This window comes from Ochotona curzoniae, unplaced genomic scaffold (assembly GCF_017591425.1).
Source record: "Ochotona curzoniae isolate NIBS_2020 unplaced genomic scaffold, NIBS_Ocur_1.0 patch175, whole genome shotgun sequence".
In the NCBI taxonomy this organism is placed as follows: Eukaryota; Metazoa; Chordata; class Mammalia; order Lagomorpha; family Ochotonidae; genus Ochotona; species Ochotona curzoniae.
The window spans coordinates 799,045-816,330 of NW_024466723.1; the positions used below are offsets into that span (position 1 = coordinate 799,045).

Below are 17,286 nucleotides of genomic sequence, written 5' to 3' on the forward strand. Positions count from 1 at the left end.
ATAAATCTTAACATAAATAAACACTAAAAAAAAAAGAATTTGTTTTGTCTCCTAAATACATTTTCATGCCTTCTTTAAAAATTGACAAATGGGACCCGGCATTGTGGCCTAGTGGCTAAAGTCCTCGCCTTGAACATGCCGGGATCCCATATAGGCACCAGTTCTAATCCCAGCGGCCCCACTTCCCATCCAGCTCCCTGCTTGTGGCCTGGGAAAGCAGTTGAGGACGGCTCAAAGCTTTGGAACCCTGTACCCATGTGGGAGACCCGGAAGAGGCTCCTGGTTCCTGGCTTCAGATCGGCGCAGCACTGGCCAAAGCGCTCACCTGGGGAGTGAATCATCAGATGGAAAATCTTCCTCTCTATCTCTCTTCCCTCTGTATATCTGACTTTGTAATAAAAATAAGTAAATCTTTTTTTTTAAAAAAACTGACAAATGGTTTCAGAGGAATACCAGCTTTCTTACTAAAGACTTTTTATTAGCTCCTGCTGTTTACTTCCAACCTTCCTCCCATCAACATCCGAGTTGCATACCTTTTAGTAATGTCATTCTTACACAAAGGACACTGTGAAGGCCCTCTCTTCTGGTTGAGCAGCTTCAGCATACAAAATCTAAAAATTATAAAAGAGGGAAGAACATTTCAAATTATTTTCTTTTTGTACATTAAATACTCAAAATGCAAAGAGCCTCAAAAAGATAATCTCATAATGCCCTTAAAAGCCATTTAAAAGGTAATGGCAGGTGAATTAAGCTCATGGTTTTCTCTAATTGTTTTTAGATGCTGCCTCAGCAGGAAACCAAATATACAAGCAATCATCCATGAAAACTGAATTTACATGCATATGGCTTACTGTTAGGATGGAAGGTAGTAAGATATTAATATGGCATATTAAATATGTAATCTACAGAAATTACTATAATTAGCTTAAAAACTCAACACCTTAGTATAAAGCTACAATAACCAAGACAATGTGGTGACTAGCACACAGCATAGTAGCCGAAGTCTCGACCTGTGGTGCTGGCATCCCACATGGCTAGCTGTTTGAGTCTAGCTGTTGCATTTCCCATCAGGCTCCCTGTCTGTGGCCTAGGAAAGCAGTGAAGAATGGACCAAGTCTCTGGGACCCTACACCTGTGTCAGGGACCAGAAGAAGCTCCTGCATCCTGGCTTCAGATCAGCTCAGCTCTGGCTGTTGTGACCACTTGGATAGCAAGCCAGCAGACGCAAGATCTATCTCTCTGTCTCTCCTTCTCTCTATAAATCTGACTTGCCAATAAAAATAAATCTTAAAAAAGAAAAAAACAAAACAAACAAACAAACAAAAAAAACCCAGACAACATGGTGCAGGCATAATGATATACAGAAGCCCAGCCTTGTAGTGTAGTGGGTGAAGTGGCTGCCTCCAATGCGTCAGAGTACATGTTCAAGTCCTGGTTGCTTTGCTTCCAATCCAGATTCCTATTCATGTACCTGGGAAGCCTGTAGATGCGAATTCAAGTGGTTATCCCCTTGCCACCGATATGGGAGACATGAGTGGAGTTGCTGGTGCCTAGCTTTGGCCTGGCCCGCACTTGATTGTTATGGCCATTTGGGGAGTGAATCAGCATGTTATCTGGGAGCTAGATGAAAATGGAATTGCTGGGACTCAAACAAGCATTCTGATATGGAATGTCTGCTGTCACAAGCAGCGAATTTTATAAAAGCTCTACAATATCTAGCCTATGGTACTCTTTCTTAATCCACACAAACCTAAAGAAATGTCTTCATTTTGGGCCTGACGGTGTGGCCTAGCGGCTAATGTCCTCACCTTGAACGCACCAGCATCTCATATGGGTCCCGGTTCTAATCTCGTTGGCCCCACTTCCCACCAGCTCCCTGCTTGTGGCCTGGGAAAGCAGTCGAGGACGGTCCAAAGCCTTGGGACCCTGCACCTGCGTGGGAGACCTGGAGGAGGTTCCTGGCTTGCTTTGGATCGGCTCAGCTCTGGCAATGCAGTCACTTGGGGAGTGAATCATTGCACAGAAGATCTTCCTCTCTGTCTCTCCTCCTCTCTGAACATCTGCTTTTCCAATAAAAATAAATAAATTAAAAAAAAAAAAAAAAGAAACTCCTGGCAAACAAAATCACAGGGAGAGATGAGAGAGAAAGGGATTTTCCATCTCTGGTTCACTCCTCAGATGGCAGCACAGGCCAAGGCCAGGCCAGGAAGAAGTCAGGAGTCAGGAGTTGGTCTCCCACAGAGGTGCAGGGCCCATGGACTTGGGTCCTGTTCTGCTGCTTTCCCAGGTGCATTTTAAAGGAGCTGTATGGAAAATGGAGCAACTGGGACTCAAACTGAGTTCATAGGTGATGCTGGAACTGCAGGTGATAGTTTAACCCATTATACCAAAATATCATCCGGACATACTTTATTTCTAATCTTCATAGTTTTGCTCATCTATTTCCTCTGCCTGTTATTTCCTTCTTCCACAAGTTCTCAAAGTAAACCATGTTAATAAATTATTCTTAATTCACAATGATAGTATCTTCAGGACTAATTACACAGGTGACAGGAAGGCAGACAGTACACACTGTCAAAAGAATCTCATCAAGAGACCGGGTAAGTCTCATTGTAGAAAAGTTAATCCTCAGCTCTTTGAAACTGTTTAAACACTGGGACTTTCTTGTTTCACCAGGCATCAACCTATGAAAAAACTTATCACCAGAGAGTTGGGGACGCATAGCTCTAGAGGACACAATATCAAAAATCCAAACATTCTTATAGAAAGTTGTTTCCCTGGCAGGAAGCCAAGGGGAAAGGGCCAGAGGAATCAGAAGGAAACAAGAAAACAGACTGAAAGCTGGGTTGGGGGAGTGACACAGAAGATGAGTACAAGACCTTGGAAGCGGGGCAGAAGAATGGGACGAGGAATTCAGAGGGAGTAAGGCAAAGCCAGCTGGCAGATGTGTTAGAGAATCTCTCTCCAAAGCAAAGAGGTCTCCTGCAGCTTCACCCGGCTCGCGTTCTCCCTAAAATAGCAGCTGTTTCCTTTTTCAGATTGTGGAAACTTGCTAAGAATCTGGTGGAAATAGGGACTTCCTTCTTTTAAAAAGTACATGTCTATAAATTTTAATACTAACAACATTAAAAAAATTTTATGTCTTTGTTTTGAAAGTCAGTTACAAAAAGAGGAAGAGACAGATCTTTCACCTGCTGGTCCATCTACTATATGAATGTAGTGGGCTCGGTCTGGGCCAGGCCAAAGTCAGGAACCAGAAACTTTATCGGGTCTCACGTAGAGAGGCCATCCTCCGTTGCTTTTCCCAAACCACTATCAGGGAGTTGGATCGAAAGCAGAGCAGTTGGGAATGGAACCAGAATCTAATGGAATGCTGGTGTTATACTCAGAAGTTTTATCTGCTATGCTAAAGAGCCTGCTGGTTAATAAAATTAAATTTAAAATTGGATATAACTTTAGGAAATTCATGAACCCAAAGCTAAGAACCCTTAAATGGGCCTGGCATGATGGCTTACTGGCTAAATTTCTGCTTTGCAAGTACCAGGATCCCATATGGGCGTCAGTTCATGCCCTGGCTGCTCCACTTCCCATCTAGCTCCCTGCTTGTGGCCTGGAAAAGCAGTCAAGGATGACTGAAAGTCTTGGGATTCTGCACTCATGAGGGAGACCTGGAGGACATTCCTTGCTCCTATCTTCAGACTGGCTCAGCTCAAGCGATGGTGGCCACTTGAGGAGTGAACCAGTGGATAGAACAATTCTTTGTCTCTATTTCTCTCTTTGTAACTCTTTCAAAATATAGACAAATCTTATAAAAAGTATGTTGCTAGCATTAAAATTTATACATTAAGTATATTTATCCAGTTAATAAGTTAGATAAAATAAAATTAATGAACCCTTGAATTTTGGCTGGTGTGGTGACACAGCATACCAATTTTCCACCTGCAAGCACTGGCATCCCATTTGGGCGCCAGTTTGTGTCCTGAGTGCTCCACTTCCGATTTAGCTTTCTGCTTACAGCCTGGAAAAGCAGCAGAGGATGGCCCTAATTAAAAATCCTTTAATTAAAAAATTTCTCAAAGGATACATAAAAAAAGATCACTGTGGTTGTCTCCAGGGAGAGAGAGAAGCAGGAGTTCAGGGTGGAGGTGGCAGGAACATACTTTATGCCACATACACTTTTGTATTCACAAATTCATTACCAGAAATGGCTTGTTTTCCAATAAAAGAGGACTTTTGGGATGGTGTTGTGGCATAGCACATTAAATCTTCAGGTAGAAGGGTAGCCTACAAATATGAGAGGGATTAAAGAACAAAAATGGGAATTTTGTGCTACTGCTTAAGGGAAGAAGCACAGAAGCATGCTTTGGACGTAAACCAGCATTTATGCATCAAAATTCTTGCCCATGTTTGATAACTTTATTAAGTGGGTCTGAGCCCTTAATGGAGAGGAAGAGCAGGGGCTATGAGGCTCACAAACACCGCTGATAAACTGCTGGGAAGAATTTCAGATATTCCATGCCCAGAGAGCAGTCCACTTACCAACATTCCAGAAGGGGGAGAAGTGGTGGGCAAGCATACACAACTCCAGTCAAAGGCTGACTGCTGGCTCAGGTCTTCGTGGAAAAGCCTGCCTGGTCGGTTAGGTATATTCCCCCCATTAAACCTTGCTACGCTACTTACTATTGCTCATCTCATGTCTGAAATTCTTTTGTTTAATGATTTATTTTATCATTTCTATTTACAAGTCAGAGTTACAGAGGAGAGACATACAGATTTAGAAAGAAGGAGATCGTTCACCCACCAATTTGCTCCCCAAATGGCTGCAATGGCCAGAACTGGGCCAATTTGAAGTCAGGAGCCAGGAGCTTCCTCCAGTTCTCTCTGGGTGCAGGGTCCCAAGGCTTTGGGCCATCCTCTACTGCTTTTCCAGGCCACAAGCATGAGGCTGGTTTGGAAGTGAAGCCGCCAAGACTTGAAGCAGTGTTCATAAGAGATGCAGGTGCTGCAGTTAGAGGTTTAGCTTGCTACACCACAGCAATGACCCTTGAAGTTCTTTTCTTAAATGAAGACAAGGACCTCTGATCCAGTTGTGCCAGCCACATAGGGGACCCAAAGTGAGCTCTGGGCTCCTGGCCCTGGTTGGCCCAGCCCCAACCACTGCAGTCATTCAGGAAGCAAACCAGCAAATAGCAGGAGGAGCGTTTGCTTGCTTTGTTGTTTTGCCTTTCAACTAATTTTTTTAAAATTAGAAATGTATGCTTTTCAAGAACAAAAACAAAAAAGAAAAAAAAAAGACACTTAAAAACAAAAAGTTAGGCTGATGTTATGGCTCAACAAGCTAAGTTGCAGCCTAAAACTTGGACCCGCAATATGGGAGTGCTGGTTCAGCTCTGGCTACTGTATTTCCAATTCGGGTCCCTCTATTTTACAATACTCACAAAAAACAGAGTCAGACATTGTACTGCTGTGAATCAGTTACTTTTAGGCATGGCTGCAGCCATATTGGAGTGCCTAGACTGACCCTTGACTGCACCACATGCAGTCACATAGTCCGGCTCTTGCTAATGCTGCTGGGAAGTAGCAGGTAACTGCCCGAATGCTCGGGTTCCTGATACTCGTTTAAAGGACCTCGCTTTGGCCTGGCCCATCCCTGGCTGTTGCAGCTGTATGGGGAGTGAATGAACAGATGGAGTATCTCTCTCGATATAGATAAAGCTCTCACTTCCAAATAAACAAATCTTTAAAACAAACAAAAACTACAACTCAGACACAGTGAAAAATGTATTTTTCTTAGTTACTTAATTGTAGAAGCTAAAGCTTGCACAGTGAGCTTTCTCAGTACTACGAAAAACAAGGCACAAAAGTTATTAATAATAAACCACAAAAAACATTTATACTTACTTGCAAAATATATGGTCACATCTTGTGGAAACAGGTTCTTTAATCAACTCCAGACTAAAGGATACAGTAGAAGCGAAAAACAAGAGAAAAATAAATAAGGCATAGTGATTTATTTAAAAACATATTCTTTGCTAAATCTGTCTTTAAGTTGGTATAACTGAGTCAAGGCAAATCTTAAAAATCCACCCAATGGGCCCGGCACAGTAGCCTAATGGCTAAAGCCCCTGCCTTACATGTGCCAGATCCCATATGGGCACCAGTTCTAATCCCGGCAGTCCCGCTCCCATCCAGCTCCCAGCTTGTAGCCTGGGAAAGCAGTTGAGGACAGCCCAAAGCCCTGGGACCCTGCACCCACATGGGAAACCATGAAGAAGCTCTGGGGTCCTGGCTTGGGAATGGTTTGGCTCTAAATGTTGCCACTGCTTGGGGAGTGAATCAACAGATGGAAGATCTACCTCTCTGTCTCTCCTTTTCTCTGTGTATCTGACTTTCCAGAAACAATGAAACACAACATCTGAAAAAAAAAAAAAAAAGGAAATTAAGCCTGACAACGAACACTGAGGCTACGCTGTGGCACAGCTGGCAAAGCCTCTGCCTGTGACACTGACATCCCATATGAGCATTGGCTCATTTTCCCAGCTGCTCCACTTCTGATCCAGCTCCTTGTTAACAGAAAGCAGCAGAGCATGGTTCAAGCCCTTCGCATCCTCCCAGCTTCCAATCAGCTCAGCTCGGCCATTGCAGCCGTTTGAGGAGTGAACCAGTAGGTGGAAGACTTCTCTCATTCTGTTTCTGTAACTCTGCCTTTCAAATAGAAATAAAATAAATCTTAAAGAGAACTCTGATTTGTCCCTAAATCACAATTTCTAAGATAAGCTAGATATCAAGGAAATTCTCAGTGAAAGAGAATTGGATTCAGCTAGGATACCAGATGGCTTTCATTCTCACCACTGACTCAGTTCCGCAATAATTATATTTCAACATGGTAATTATAATCCAAGCTACGCAAACACACTGTAAACACAAACTCTGAACAGATGTAAACTCCAATATATAAAAAGGTAATGATGGCTGAAGGAAGAACCTGAAGACAGAATAGGAGTGAAAACGAAATAAATTAAAGCATTGCTCCTCTGGGTTCGAACGACAGTAAATGTTTACTAAAAAAGTGACTTAAATATTTTAAACACTTTTCCAACCTAGTAGTATTTTAAACCTACTTCATATCTGCATATTGAACTTCCAGCTTGTGCAAGCAACAGGAAAAAAGCTGGTTTAGGCTTGAAAATTACTACCCACCTGGATACATATTTTAGCAATTCTTCTGAATATTAAACATTTTATACAGCTATATGCAAAAAATTAGAAAGAAATACCAATTTTTGGAAGGATTAATCTTTGCCAGTGAAGAACCACAGCTATCAGGAGTAGTTAATATGGAAAAGAACAGAAAGGAAATTTCCTAGTCCCCACAGGTTTAGATAACAGATCTAAGAGGGACACTTCCTCCCCCAGGCAGGGGAACAGGAATTAATAAACGGAGGCAAGGATCCTGTTAGTGGATCAAACTGTATATTAGAAGACTGCTTCATGCTACTGAAATGTTAATTCCTCAATCCCCATCCTGATGCATATGTGACAACCTCTTTTAAAAATCTGATGCTCCGACAGGTGGCATGGCCCAGTGGCTAAAGTTAGAGCCCTGAACGCAATGGGATCCAATTTGGACACCGGTCCTAATCCTGGCAGCTCTACTTCCCATCCAGCTCCCTGCTTATGGCCTGGGAAAGCAGTCGAGGACGGCCCAAAGTCTTTGGGCACTGTTCCTGCGTGGGAAACCTGGAAGAGTCTCTAGGGCTCTTGGCTTCAGATCAGTTCAGCTCCGGCCCTTGCGGTCACTTGGGGAGTGAATCACCGGACAGAAGATCTTCCTCTCCATCTCTCTTCCTCTCTGTATATCTGGCTTTGTAATAAAAATAAATAAATCTAAAAAAAAAAAAAATCTGATGCTCATAATTTGGCTACTGAACATCAGCTGGTATCCATGCGTGTTATTAGACTTCGTGTGCACCAAGTCCATCACTGCTGAACAGCGAACAATCAATTAGAAATAATGGCCAACAGAAACTTAGTAGGTCAGCAGAAGATATTTTCATCCAATACACCTAAAAGAAACTAAGAAATTGTCCTATAGTACCACTTGAGATTTAATTGTACACTGTGCTATCCTGGGCTCTGCTGGAAAAAATAAATTAGGGAAGTAGGTATGATTCTCACCCTATAATGTTCCTTATAAGTCAGTTTAAATTTGACAATGACCAGTGTAAACAGTTTTAGTTTAGAAATTATCACAGCAGAGGAAAGAACTGTCAGAAGCTCAAAAACATAATTGCTGACTGAAAATAAAAATTTAACATTAACTTTCATTCTAATATCTTTAATTTTTATGTGCCGGAGTTTTTTAATTGATGGTTTAATCTGCCAGAATGAGAAAGAACATTATATCTTTATGACTGAATCCCATGGAAATGTAAAATAAATAGGCCCAGAAAATTAAAAAAAAGAAATTAAAAATAAATGGGTCCTAATGCCACATTTGAGGACTTTTTTATTATTCTTTTTAATTATCATGAGTAAATTTTGTGCTTTTTAACAAGCAATTTTGCCCCCTACAATGTCGTTTCCGACTTCTCTGACTGTGGTTTCAAATGAGGCTGTAAATCTGTTAGCTATTGCTTTTGTTTATCATAAATGCTGAAGGGAAAGGAAGATATCTATACATCTTGAGCTTTCTCTGAAAACAAAATTTGCATTGTCCTTATTCTTAGCAACTTGATTCCAAATATGAAATAACAAAGCCTATAAAACACAAACAAAACTTTATTTAAACTGACCCTCATTTATTTAGAAAAACATTTCAATTTATGTTTTGGATTTTATTCACTCCTAGACATTGTCATTTGCACACACCAGTATGCACAAGATCTGGCACAGGGAGAGGTTCTGATGGAGGAGCTTGGGAAACTCCTCTGTTGGGACACAGTCCCTGCAGGTGAGTGCAAGAACCATGATAGGGAGCAACCCAGACCAGGCCAGAGAAAGATACCCACCGGCATACATTTGGCATAGGTTGGGGGCAGACCAGGCTGAACCAGTTCACATCACCTGCTGGCAAATCCGAGCACCAGAACAGAGTGTGGGTCCAGCCAAGTTTGGTAGCAACACATACCAGTGCACATTACAGAAAGCCAAGGTGAGGTGAGCCGTACCAGATGTGGCAGCGGCCAAACAGCACACGTGAGAACCAGGGAGGGAGGGAGCAAAGCCGGCAGGGGAAATGTGGGCTCCCCTGCTAGACAGCTACTCCCACTGGAGAGTGTGAGTTGGGATGGGGGGCAGACCAGACCAGGCAGGGCTGCAACACCTGTGGGCCTCATGTGAGCTGGATCAGGGAAAAGCCAGGCTGAGCTGATTGTTCCAACTGGTACAAGCATAAATTAGAGTGAGTGAGGGTTGGTTGGGCTTTGCCACTGCATCAGCTGGTAGAGGCTGGCACTGGAGACTAAATTTGTCAAGTTAAACTCCAGAAACTCCAGAGTGCATAATCTGGGAATGGGAGTGGCCTAGTAGGGAAATAGTGGACACCTCCCTCTTGGGTTACCACTCCCACTGGAAAGCATGAAAACCAGGACTGGGGCAGGGGTGGCTAGACAGAACAGCACCTGCCAGTATGTGTGTGGACTGGATAGTAGGGCTGGTTGGGTTGAACTAGGCTTCAATGCCCATTGACATGTAGGAGAGCTAAATGGGATGTGGGACAGACTGAACAAGTCTGTGGTACATAGTGGCAAGCATGGGAACCAGGGTAGGGGGCAGGCCTGGTGGGGGTTATGGGGAGTCACCCTGACTAGGCTGCAGCTCCCACTGGTTTGCCTGAGGGTCAAGTGTGTGATGGGCAGAATCAGGCTGGACTGCAACACTGCTGGTTTGTGTGTAAGACAGGGCTGGAAACAGAACTGACCCAGCAATTGCAATGACCAGCATGTGCATAAGCTGACTGGGGCAATGGACTGTGCCAGATCCTGTACTGGCAAGCACACACAAGAATCAGGTCTGGGATCACCTCAGATAAAATTTCTTTGGGGATCCCTCCAACTGAACTGCTGATCTCAGAACCCAAATTATGAAGAGACTATGTCAGTCAGTGGATTCTGAAGAGATTTCATCGTGCACAGATGGCAAGATTGGCAGCAATTCAGAACTGTTGAACTACCAAAACTGCTTGAGCAGGACCCTCTGAGCATGCCCTGTAGGAGGACGTTGTGATCCTAGAAGGTCAGTGAGCACAGGATTACAGTTGATTGGATAATATTTGCATGAGAACAACGAAGTGGCTACCTTTTGTATACCTGATTCGATAGCATTTGTATAAGAACAGTTGGATGGACAGTATGTGTGTGAGAACACGTGGTGGAATATACAAGACAAAAGGAGTTCTAAAGAAAAACAGAAACTGTTACTGGGTTTTGTTGATGAGCTCAATACTTCCTCCCTTATCCCATATGACCCTCAGTGTATAAAGTCTGATGCCACTAATAAACTTTGGCTTTGACCATCAGTCAGGGTCCAAGCGTGTTATTATCAGCTCCGTGCACCAAGTCCATCACTTCAGGACAGCGACAATGCCCCGCATCAGGGACCTGAGATGGGTGGGAAGCTGGGTGGGGCTTCTCCCTTTGTTTCTCCCCTTACCTCAGATACAAAAAAAAAAAATGACATTAGTGTGGAAACAATGGTCTTACACACTTTCCTGTAACCCTTGAGCCTTTGTGCCCTAATCAAAATAAAATAATTAAAAAAAGAAAAATTAATTTAACTATCAAAGAACCAATGTAGTTGATTATACTCAATTCATTCAACTGAATTTTCAAGAACGGCTGCCATGCCCCAGGTAAAAATTCCGTCTACTCAGAACACAGAAGTAACTAAAACAAACTCAAGGTTCTACTCCTGTGTAATATACATATTCCCTGCATGTGGGGGAGACCCAGAAGAATCTCCTGGCTCCTGCTCTGGGGTCAGCTCAGCACTGGCCTCTGCAGCCACTGGGAGAGTAAATACAAGAAGATCTATCTCTCTGTAAATCCACCTTTCAAAAAAAAGATATTATGTACTTGAAAGGCAAAGAAAGAGGAGATCTTTCATCTGCTGATTCTTTCCCTAAGTGGTTGCAATAGCTGAAGTTGAGCTGATCTGAAGGTAAGAGTTTCCTTTGGGTCTCCCAAGCATGCAGGTCTTTGGGACACAGTCCACTGAAAAAGCCACAGGAGGGAGCTGGATGGGATGTGGAGCAGCCAGGACAGGAACTGGCACCCCATAAAAGGATCCCAGCTCTTGAAGGGAGAAGGTTAGTTAACTGAACCATTGTGTTGGGCCCAGAGTAGTGCTTTTAAATGCACAGAAAAGCAACAAGGACAACAACAACAAAACAACTAAAGATGTGAGGCCTGTATGGATGCTCAACAGACCAACTACAACTCCTCCAACTACAAACTCCAGCATCCCATGCGGGTGCTAATACATGTCCTGGCTGCTCCATTTCCCATCCAGCTCCCTGCTAATGGCCCGGGAAAGCAGTGGAGGATAGCTCAAATCCTTGGGACCCTGCACCCAAGTGGGAGATCCCAAGGAAGCTCCCAACTTTGGATCAGCTCAGCTCTGGCCATTACAGCCATTTGAGAAGTGAACCAGTGGGTAGAAGACCTTTCCTTCTCTCTGTAAATCTTTCTAATAAAAATATAATAAATATTTAAAGAAAAAAAGAAGCTCACTGGCTCGCATACTTAAGATCTCTGCATTTCTTGGCACGGCATTGTGGCACAGCAAGTTATATGTCCACCTGCAATGCCAGTATCCCAAATGGGAGCTGGTACCGTATCTTCTGATCTGTCTGATCCAGCTCCTCACTGTGCCTGGGAAAGCAATGAAAGATGAGACAATGCTTGGGCCCTTGCATCCAAATGGGAGACCAGGCTCCTAGCTCTGGCATGCTCTAGCCCCAACCATGGCAGCCATTTAGGGAGTGAATAACTGGATGGAAGAGCTCTGACTGTAATCCTGCCTTTCAAACAAATAAATAAATCTTTTAAAAAAAATAAGTCAATAAAAAACAATTGATAAATTTAAAAGAGCCCTGCATTAAAAAAAAAAAATTTGAAAGGCAGAGTGACAGGAAGGGAGAAACGGAGACATCTTGTACTTACTGGTTCACTCTCCAATGGCTGCAATAGGCAGGGCTGGTCCAGGCTGAATCCTGGAGCCTCATCAGGGTCTCCCATGTGGGTGCAGCCAGCCCCCAAGACCTCTGCATTTCACTTCATGCAAATTATACTTCAATTTTTTTTGAAAGGCCAACCTGAATCGTCCAATCCCCTCTTCATCTTAGATAAAGGCTCTTTCAAACGGTAAGATTTTGTGAAGACATTGAGTCGCAATCCTCTTCTTTAATTAAATGTACAGGGCTACTTTCAGCAAAAAGGACTGATCCACTAAGGGCTACCAATTCTTTGGGACTTTGTTTTGCCCTCATTAGTTGCATCCATATCAAGTTACCACTGTGGCCAGAGTTAATTCAGACCAGAATCCTGTCCCTAATCAAGACAGCCCAAGGTCAGGAAAGGTAAAGGATGAGTGTGTTAAGGAGGTTTGGGGGTAGCAGGCAACGAGACAAAGTGAAGAAAAAAAGATGAATGTTTTCTTTTATGTTTTTAAAGATCTTTAGTTTAGAAAAACAGTAATTTCAACAGTCTAATCTTAATAGATCCATTATATTTTATTCTCCCTACTACATAAACTCAATTCTACTCATCTGCAGTGGCCATAATTCCAATTCAATACACTCTTCTGCTGACTTACCAGATGGGACACTCTAAGATTTTCTGCATAGCATTCAGGATATTTTGTACTTCTTCCACATGAACTCCAGATAAATCCATTTCTTTCTGCTCCATTGGCCATCAACACATAAACCAAAAACACACATATAAGTAAACAATTTTAAAGGAGCTATAAATGACCTTTCTTAAGTTATTAATTTCAAGCATCATTTTAATGAGAAATTTAAGAGTACTTTATAATTACATCAACCCATAGAACTAACAAGAAAAGCCTCTGTTTAAAAAAAAAAGTTTACAAGATGCTTTGCGAAATTAAATCATTTGATAAAATTCTCCACCAATCACATCTGGTTCTCACGGGCTGGGTGCTGCCAGCTCGGCTTCCTCCGGTTAACGGGCTGTCTTATTTATTAACTTTCTTGCTTAAAACCAAAACCACTGTCCGAAAGGACAACAAAACCAACACCAGGGAACATTTCCCACTCCTCAAGAACAAACGTGCCGGAAGCATCTATTACTACGGACGCCCCTCCACTCCTCTCAGAAATGCCTGTGGATCTGACTCCAGAGGGTTCTCGCAGATTTTGAACTCCGCTTTCCCAGACACACTCCGGGCCCTTCTCCTTCAAGGACCCGCCCCTCACCTGCCAGCCCACCTTCTAACTCAAGGTGCCCTCCGTCCTCAAGGCACCAGCAGATCCGAGTACCAGGATCGGCCCCCGCCCCGCCCCGAGACACGCGGTGCCCTTTCCTTCTCCTCAGCGCCCCGCGCCTCCCGACCCACAAACTGTCTCTCTCCCCCCAGATTTACCTCAGATTCACAAAGTCCGAGGGGTTCCGCCCCGCCCCCTCCAGCCCGAGAAACACCCGGCTCGCGCTGCTTCAGGCGATCACCTGCTGTCCGGTGGTCAGCTGGACCCCTCCTGGATTCCTCTTCATTTCCCGGGGGGGCAGTCCGGGCTAGCAGGGCCCTAGGGCCTAGTTAGCTGAGAAACTTCCCCCTGGCCGGTAGTAGGTACAGAAAGCGCCAAAGAGCTCCGGACGCGCAGTCTCCCTTTCAACTTATCTGTAATTCCCGCGCTTTCCGGTCGCCACGGAAACCCGCCGCCGTCCAGCCTCTCAGAGGCCGAGAGTCCGGACACGTTGGCGGAAGGGCGGGGCGGAAGGAGCCGAGCGTCCCGCCCAGCCCCGCAGAAGCCCGGCCCTTCCCGCCCCGAATGACGTAATTAGAGAGGGACCAAGGCGTGAGTTTTCTGTTAGGCGGCTTGCTACGTCACAGACATTGCTGCCCCAGGGTTGAAATCGGCTGCCTGAGGCCTCAATATGAGCGCCAGAGTGCCCAAAGGCAGCCTATTCCCTCACCCTTCCTGCCGCCATGGAACTGTCCGGTTTAGGTAAATAAAACGATTGTTGGTAGGAGAAGGGGAAAGGAAACTACGACTTCCAGCATGCCTAGCGGAACAAAAGGCCTTCGCCATGGTGTGACTTGGGAAGTCTAGTCTTAACGGAGAAACGCTTCCTACCCTGGAGACGGGCACGAATCTCTCGGACCCCCGCACAGTTATGCACGCCGACAGCTCTGGACTGGAATGTTATGTGTACATATCTTGAGAGCGGCGACTGAAGAACCTGCAAGGCCTAGGAAGACTACAATTCCCACCCAGCCTCGCGACCTGTAAGGTCAGTGACCTGTGGGAACTCGGGCCCTGTGGGCCTGCGTCTGCGCACTCGTGCTTCCGCCCCTCGACCCCCGTGTTTGTTATTGTTGTGAAGCTCAGGTTGCTTCTGCCCCGCCCCCCTGCGCAAGCACAACCAATCCAGAGGGGTGGTGGCTTTTGAGGGACAAGCGGCCAAAGCCAATCATGTTGTCGGAAACTCAGAGAAACAGGGGACTAGGCCCTGTCTCTGTCCGCCATGTTAGATTCCGCCCGCAGGGATCGCGACAGAAGTGGCAGCGGACGGTGTTTGCACCGGCCTCCGCAGGCGCCCCCCGGGGGCGGAAAGCTGGTAAGCAAGCTGGCCGCGGTTACCTAGCGATGGGGTCATGTCGCCTTGAGAGGACTTGGGCAAGTTCAGGAGAGGCACCCTGCACAGAAGGGAGACTTTTTCCTTGTTCAGGGGCCGCCGATCTTCTCAGGAACCAGATGAGAGGAGCCGTTCGGGTTCCGAGGGAGCGAAGGGTCGGGTACGACCGCAGGGATGGAGGGCCCGGGGCTCAGAACGCCTGATGGCAGGCCGTGATTGCCCAGTACGAAGAGGGCCTGGGAAAGGGAAAGGGCAAGAATCCTGTCGGGGGTGATGACACTGTGTTGGGGACATGGAGTGCTAGGAAGCAGTCCCTGGAAAATGAAGTCTTGCACTGCCACCTCACCCCGTCCTCTTCTTTTTGAGCCGCCTCCCTCAAAGAGATCTCAGGGAACTTCGGTTATTGGAAACGCACCGTTCTTTCTTTTGGGTCACACACCAAGTTTTCAGGCCACACTATTGAAAGCCCGGATACCTTGTTGACAATGATCGATCAAAGCTCACATCCCCAGTTTGGCTTCATTAGGGAGTTTTTTGTTTTGTTTTGTTTTGTTGTGTTGTGTTGTGTTGTGAGATTGAAAAAAAAAAAACTGACATAGAGGAAAAGCTGACTAGGGCCAAGTTTAGGTGAGTCAGTGTCATGAGCTGATAATGCCAGTTATGCAGGCGGAAGGCTCGGACCGCAGCTACTGGACACTGCTCGCGGGAAATCTGTAAAGACGCTTGGAACAATCCATAGTTTGTTTCCAAGTTTCAAGATTAATACTCGTGCTGGAAGAATTTTCACATGTCGGCCTGAGAGCGATAGGCAGCTCTTTACGAAGACCTGGCTGTGGCCCAGCTAAACCAGAATCTGCCACTTCCTGTTGGCTCCCCAGTGGTAGAGCAGCTGGATGCGCTCCAAAGCAACAACTAATTTCTAATGGTGTAATTTGAGCAAGGGGGAGGAAGATGGATTTTCTTCTAAACTTTTGGAAGTATGGGAATGTGGTTCTGGACATTGGGAACTGAGAATGTGTTCTGGAATGTCCACTCATGGCAGACAGTCTCTCACTTCATTTCCAAGGTCCCAGGGAATTTATAGAGACAACAAAGGAAAATTTGGGGAGGTGGCTGTCTTTGCAGTAATTAAAAAAAATATATCCTGATATTCAGAGATTTCGAAGGGCGGTACATTATACTGTGAATAAAAACACTGTTTTGAAGGTTCTGAAGTCTGACAGAGAAACATGGAGCTGCCGTCCGCTGGTTCCTCCCCCACTGCCTGCAGTGGCTCTGCTAGTGTTGGTGAGGCATGCAGCAGCTTTACCTGTAGTCATTTCTATACTCAGACATGTTTGCGAAGAGTTTGCACACACATTTTTACTTGATCCTCACAATAACATTGTGAGGCAAAAAAGAGAGCTGAGGTGTGGTGTGTTTTACATAAAGACCAGAGAATCGGTCTCCTAACTTGCTCATAGCTCAAGCTGCCTCCCCTTCTGACACTGGAAACTTGGGGGCCTTAATCTCATCCATCTCTTATCTCCTGCTCCTAGAATAGAATCTGGCTCTTTGTTGCTACAGATTATAAGTCTGCAGGCATGTAACTTAAATTTAGCTTTAAACCACTTAAACTTTTTCCTATTGAAAAACAAACCAATTCAGCATGTAACAGCTCATTGGCAAATAAAATTCTTTATTTCAAAAAAAAAGGCCAGAGTAGATATTTTTTTATTAAGGAATTATTAACCTCTTAGGAGTCGTGTATAGTTTTGTTTATTCTTATCATTTAGAAGGGCATGCTCGTACCTTTTCAGATGAAAGAATGAATGTCAGGATAATCCACCAGGGAAGGTGTATGTGTAACAAGGCTGTTTCTACATTGGTAATCGTGGAAGTGAGCACGGAGGGATTTATTATGTTATGCTCTTTACTCGTGTAAAGATTTAAAAGTTACCATAGCAAATTAACCCTTTAAGCATAACATAACAAATGGCCCTTTTTTTAAAAAAAGTTGGATTATTGTAATTTGGTTAAAATTTTACTTGATTATGGTCAGTCTAGTATTAGGGGAAAGGGAGTGCCAAAGGCGCAGATGAAATGAGGGTAGCCCTGCGTTGTGATTTCATTACTTTCCACTTTGGAGCATGATTGAAATTTGCCATTCAGAAAAAAACAAGCATCAGATTATAAAAAAACAGTACATGGAGGAAGGTACCGCTTTCCACCCCTTTGTAGTTTCTTGGCCAGTGTTTTGGCCACTGAATTTTTGGATTCATTGTTGTCGAAAGCTACTTCCTCAAGAAAAATATACAATGCCTGTCCGTGAGGGCAGACACCTTGTCTACCTTATCCATCTTCTTATCTCCTACTACTACTAGTAACTCTTTGTTTTAATTAACAGTCATAAAGTGTCATAAAATCCTTCAGGATTTTATAGTTGCTGAATGACTGGTGAATGTGGTCAAATATAAATATTCCT

General features: G+C 44.4%; 2 protein-coding genes across 3 annotated transcripts in view; one reads left to right on the forward strand and one right to left on the reverse strand.

Annotated features, from left to right (window-relative positions):
* LOC121166558 (breast cancer type 1 susceptibility protein homolog) overlaps positions 1-12,921 on the reverse strand; it is a 64,359-nt gene extending 51,438 nt beyond the window's left edge. Inside the window, exons 1-3 of the mRNA XM_040995749.1 lie at positions 12,817-12,921; positions 5,902-5,955; positions 534-611 (exon numbers count right to left, since the gene is read on the reverse strand). Of these exons, the coding sequence (XP_040851683.1) occupies positions 534-611; positions 5,902-5,955; positions 12,817-12,911 (227 nt within the window). The 5' untranslated portion in view covers positions 12,912-12,921. The remainder of the gene's footprint in view (positions 1-533; positions 612-5,901; positions 5,956-12,816) is intronic.
* A 1,784-nt stretch (positions 12,922-14,705) lies between these two features.
* The window catches only part of LOC121166597 (next to BRCA1 gene 1 protein-like), a 28,092-nt gene continuing 25,511 nt past the window's right edge, over positions 14,706-17,286 (forward strand). For both annotated transcript variants that reach the window (XM_040995824.1, XM_040995825.1), the window contains exon 1: positions 14,706-14,804. In XM_040995824.1, the coding sequence (XP_040851758.1) occupies positions 14,712-14,804 (93 nt within the window). In that variant the 5' untranslated portion in view covers positions 14,706-14,711. The remainder of the gene's footprint in view (positions 14,805-17,286) is intronic.